General features: G+C 38.9%; 1 protein-coding gene across 1 annotated transcript; it reads right to left on the minus strand.

Annotated features, from left to right (window-relative positions):
* Positions 1-2,450: 2,450 nt before the first annotated feature.
* On the minus strand, positions 2,451-4,536 carry Pabpc4l (poly(A) binding protein cytoplasmic 4 like). The gene is made up of 2 exons (XM_051157111.1): positions 4,358-4,536; positions 2,451-3,851 (listed from the first exon to the last, which is right to left on the minus strand). The coding sequence occupies exon 2, from the start codon at positions 3,754-3,756 to the stop codon at positions 2,644-2,646; it is 1,113 nt and encodes a 370-aa protein (XP_051013068.1). The 5' UTR covers positions 3,757-3,851; positions 4,358-4,536; the 3' UTR covers positions 2,451-2,643.
* Positions 4,537-5,879: the final 1,343 nt, after the last annotated feature.

Here is a 5,879-nt window from a genome sequence, read left to right on the forward strand (position 1 = left end):
GCTCCCTAAAGATTTAAAAATCAATACATAGCAAAAAAGCTTACTTCACTCTTTACAATAAATATAAGCAAGTTTTGTTTATAAAATTTTTTTTGATAATATGAACCATACACAGTAATAAATGACAACACAGATTGTATGTAGATGTCTACCTGGCTTCTTGCTTATGCTCCATACAAAAGTACAGGTACATATGTATGCATACACCTCTTACAGTGTTCAGTGTAAATCACAAGAAAACAAGTCTTCAAAGTGAGATGCTGAAAGGATTGAGTTTACAGTTTCACTTTGGAATCGCTTCAGAGCACTATAAACAAAGTGAGAACATTTATCAGGTAAGTTCAAAGTGTCTTTGATGCAAAAGAAATTCATGTAACTACAAATTATTGAAGAAAAAGATAGCTCAGTTTCTTGAAACGTTAATTTACAGGTAAGAAAATATCAATGGCAATAAATTCATGAGACAAGGCAGAACTATGTGAAAAAGAAATAATTAATATGTAAAATAAAATAGTAGTGAGTATCTGCCATATACTATACTGAATCTGACAGATGCTGACAAAAATATTTAGGTCTTTGGACAATATGGAACTCTGTATTTGTCTATACTTACAATGAATATGTAATTCTTAGGAAATGTCTGTAAGGCAATTGGGCAATTGATCAAAATCATTTTAAAATTGTTTTTAAGTCATTAATTATAGTTTTTTCCCCAGAAAGAAATTGGAAGCATCTCAGCAGTAGTTGGGAAGAATGTTTACCTCACGATATGTTGGCAGAAGTCAAAATCAAGAGGAAAAGCAGTGCAGTACCATACACATTTACCAAGAGTTTAGCAACCATGGAAACTTCATCGCCTAAAGCTATAAACCACTAAAGCAGTATGTAAATAATTACTTGAGATTGTTGAATTTATCATCCCACAACATCAAAAAAAAGTAATTTTAAACAAAATTGTTGATGCTACCTTTCTAAATTGCCTGTTGATGTACAAACAAAAAATTAAGGACAATATTCAGATTTTCACGGAATGTCTTACTGAACAAGTTTTTTTGTTTTTATTTTTCCCTCATTCAGAGGAGAAGATGTACAAAAAATAAAAATACGTATAATTTATAAATATGAGATTTTTCTCATTCATATAGTATTGTCAATGAAAAAGATGTACCAGCAATATTTGAAATAAAACATTGTAATAAATGGTAAAAAGAAGCACCTCCTTACTAAAGTAGGCAGCGTTGTCAGTCTCATAACTGGTATTAAAAAATGATCAAGCAATCAAAAAGAAAAAGAACAAAACAAGAAATAAATGTGAAATATGGAAAGCAGCAGTAATAGCAAGGCTTTTCACACCTTTAGTAACATTTTTAATGTAATGACTATATTCTGAATAAATAACTCTTACCTCTTATTTCAAATGGATTTGAGGTAGTAAATATGAGAAGCCAATATAACACCATTATAAAGATGTCTATGAACGAGCTAAGTAATATTTATGGACAGAAGATATAAGTCATGAAGAAAGAGTAAATAAAAGAATTGCTTCAAAAAAAACAAAAACAAAAACAAACCAAACCAAACAAACAAACAAATCATACCGATCAAGTGACATTACTTCACATTGTCAAAACACCAACCATGGCTAAAAGCAACCCAAGAGCTAACAGAGAGCTTAGAGTCTAATAAAAGGAGATCGAGACGTATAAAAATAAGGCACTTTCTTTTCTGAACACTGGGATAGATTATTATACCAAGAAGATTTTTGTAAATATTGACTTTGTACGGAGTTTTTGAGTTGCATAGATATGACATTTTGACATTAGCATCTAGTGAAAACCCAAAAACGCATCACAGTAAACCACATAGGTGTAATGGGATTTAAGATGAGGTTAAGTGTCTATCAACACCTTAGATACAGATTTATAAGATGAGGAAATATAAAAAGTAAGTTTTTACTATCAGTACAATTTGATAGTAAACAAACAAAACACAACCATATTTTTCTAAATGCACAGAAAGTATAATAATAATAAAGGACAACATCAAACCTTTTACTATTTTCTTAATACAGAATGAAACTGAACAATCAGAATATCTGTACTCATGTATATAAGAACTATTGATTGGTAATTAAAATATTGATTCAAAAGTGAAATTTGTTATTTATCTGTATTGTGTCTATTAGTTTCTAAATTTTTGATTAGCCAAAAAAGAAAAATCCTTCAGAGAAAAATGTTATGATTCCTGGTGGTTTAAAAAAAAATGTCTTAAACCCTTCGTCATAGGAGAAATTAAAGCTTGCAACATTATTAAACCAGAGAGAAAATGTGCAATAAGTACAAGTGTTTGCATCACATAGTTCTATGTATGATAATAATGTAACCAACTTAAACAGTTGAAAATATTAGAAAATAAGAAAAAAATAATTTGAGGATACACCCTGCCAAACAAGCCAAGCTTCCAACAAATATTTTTATGCATGTAAAAGAAATGCTTTTTGCATACAAAGTTCATTGCACAATTGCAATGAATTAAGCAGCAACCAGGTTTTGAAGCTTACCCTTCTTTATAGCACCCTAGAGGTGGAGAGCGGTTTTGTTCTCCTAGCTGCTGCTCAGATTGGTGAGGTAGGAATATTTCTATTTAGTGCTTCTGACCCAGTGCAATGTTGAGGGGTTTGGAGCCCAGGATGCGGCCATTCATCTCAGCCATGGCTTTAGCAGCTGCCTCGGGAGAGAAAAAGCAGATAAGGCCAAACCCTTTGCTCTGTCCTGCTTCCTGCATCACCTTAACTCGGCAAATGGACCCAAAGGAGGAAAATTCCCTGCGCAGTGTCTCATCATCGATGGTTTCATCCAGGTTCTTAATGTAGAGTTTCGCCGCTTGACGCGCCCGGATTCTTTCCCGTTTCATCTCCTCAAACTTTTCCTTTAACTCAGCCTGGCGTTCTACCTTCCTCTGGGCTCTGCCTACAAAAATCGTCTGCCCGTTTACGTCCTGTCCGTTCATTTCTTCAACTGCATTTTTTGCAGCCTCGTGGCTATCAAAACTCACAAACCCAAAGCCTTTGGACTTCCCATTGGCATCTTTCATCACCTTAACGCTCAAAGTTTGGCCGTATTTCCTGAAAATTTCTCTGAGCCTCTCATCGTCCATATCATCTCCGAAGTTTTTGATGTATACATTAGTGAATTCGCTGGTGTTCTCACTGAGCTCAGCCTCCCGATCCTTGCGGCTTTTGAACCTGGCCACAAACAAGGAGCCTTCCTTTAGCAGCTTCCCGTTCATCTCCTCAATGGCCCTGTCTGCGGCACTCTGGTCCTGGTAGTGCACGAAGCCATAGCCCCTGGAGCCTTCGTCGTCGCTCATCACCTTGGAGGACAGGATCTTTCCAAAAGGTGAGAAGTGTTCATATAAGGTTTTGTTATCAATGGATTTGTCCAGATTCTTGATAAACACATTCCCAATTCCCGATTTCCTTAGGTAGGCATCTCTTTGAGACCACATGAGACGGATGGATTTACCTTTGATTAAGTCAAAGTTCATGGTGTCCAGGGCCTTCTGGGCATCATCCAGCTGGAGGAAATTGACGTAGGCATAGCCTAGTGAACGACTGGAAACAATGTCCCTGCAGATGCGGATGGACAACACTGGCCCCACTGTGTTGAACTTCATGAACAGCATGTCCTCAGTGACATCTTCGTGGAGGTCGCCCACGTACAGGGAAGCTGCACGGTACTTGGGCTCCACACTCATGTTTTTGTTCTTGTTGTTTTTGTTTGTCTGTCTGCTTGTTTGTTACCCCTGAGCAGTTCAATCCTGTTCCCAGCAACTCCCAAGGATGTGTCCTCCTGCAAAAAGGGAAGCGCATTTACAGCTCAGGGTCTGCAGGGTGGCCTCTATTGACTGCATTAAGAAGTCCAGCTGCAGGGTGAGTTGTACTTTTCCCAAGCCAGGCAACACCCCTCATCAAAAAAGTCTGAAACTAATGTCCTTTCCTGGTTGTTGGCAATCTGCCTTTTAACTCTCAGCCTCGGACTTCCCTTCCAAGTCAGCAACAACTCACAAAGCGTCCGGTCAGGACAGGCCCCCCATCTGCGTCCATCCCAGCCGCTGGTGGCTGCTTTCCGAGCACACACAGGCCTTGTTCCGCGGGGTTAGACTTCAGGCTAAGCCTGGAGCAGCGAGCAAGGCCGCGGGGGCGTGCAGCCCAGGCCAAGCGCTGGAGGCCCGGACCCAACCCTCCTGCTACGCGGCGGCTGTGAGCGCGCCTGGGCCGCGTCCCTGACCACCCACCCCCCCGCACCCTGGCGGATCCCTGCACCCGGGAGGAACCTGGCTGAAGACTGAGGCTCACCAGGTTGCGGACTGCCGGCGGCGGGAACCCGGAACTTACTGGCTACCACGGTTTGCTCTTTCACACTTTTGGGGGGCCCTTGTTCCTTCCCCGCCCCTCCTGCTCCCTCCCTAGCCTCAGTTGCTGGGCTCAGGGTAGGAGGCGGTGTCATGGGTGGAGAAAATGGCTGGGGGTGTGGCCGGCAACCCACCGTGGGCTGCTCTCTAACTAGCTTGGTTTTTCTACACCAGTTGGCTCAAGCCAGGATCAAGACCCCTTCAATTCCTGGAGACATCCCGCGTTGGCCCGAAAGGAACAGTTCGTCCAGGAACTTTCTGCAGAATGTTTTCACGGCCCTTTCCCCCCAAAACTCAGAGACATACTTGCTTTGCCTGAAAAGTCACCTTTTAAAATGTTTTCTTTTTAGACAGCAGATTCAGTCCTCTAATAACAGAACTTTCCCCAGCATCTGTTCTGGTATTTTAGGTTTCTCTTTTTCAGACAGTTCCACTGTCTCACGATCTTCTAGTTGATTACAAGAGCCTCCTTTCCAGTATAATATGCCGTCTGCATTTTATTTTCAGATTTACTGTAATGAGTGATTTACAGGATCTCCATTACTTAAAAAAAAAAAATCTTAGCCCTGTGGAATAGATGAGGGTATTACAGAAGCTGCCTGAAGATAGTGGCACTTAAATCAGATTATAGACTTGGAAGTGGTGACACAGTATAAAGACTGTAATTGGTTTCTTGTAGTAGTGACTCTACTTTCTCTAATATCAAAAACAATAAATAAAATATACTATCATTCCTAGCAAATCTTAAAAATGGAATCATGATGCTCTTAGAAAATCAAAATTATTTACCTGAGGAAGTGAACTGGGTAGGTCAGTTTACATAAGCAAAAAACAAATTTAGTGTATTGAAAATTTTAATCAACGCAGACATTGCCTAAAATCTATGATTATAAAACCAACTCTGTCTCAATAACCGAGATGAATGGGAAACTCAACGTTTCCAACTAATGAGACATAGAAAGTCTGTTGTACTCTGATTTATATATTGGCTAGAAGGATTTTGCAACTAATGAATCCAGAATTAATGGAGTGTTTTCATATGTAACCAGAAAAACTAATGTATATTTCTCCCGAGGAAGAAAATGACATTGCCTTAAAAGCCATTGTCAATATACATTTAAAACTACTCAGATTTTCACTATAAAATACAAATTTCTCTTAGCTCTTTTAAAATTAATTAGATGGGAGACCAGAATATGCCATCTTATATGTGACAACTATTGAAGAGCAATTATGAATAAACACTATCATGAAAATGCGCTGCTTTCTAATTACTTATTAAAAGCAGAACATAAAATTTCTAAACAACAACAAAAAACAAGTGTCACTGGGCTCTGTCTACCTAGGGACTCAAAATCAAACACTGAGAACAACTTAAGAACCCTGGGAGACTGTGAAAAGTACTAGAGGAGTCTCTATTATTAAGTAGTCAATTTTTCCTAATATTTTGTGAAACCTACTCATTA

Source organism: Acomys russatus, chromosome 15 (assembly GCF_903995435.1).
Source record: "Acomys russatus chromosome 15, mAcoRus1.1, whole genome shotgun sequence".
In the NCBI taxonomy this organism is placed as follows: domain Eukaryota; kingdom Metazoa; phylum Chordata; class Mammalia; order Rodentia; family Muridae; genus Acomys; species Acomys russatus.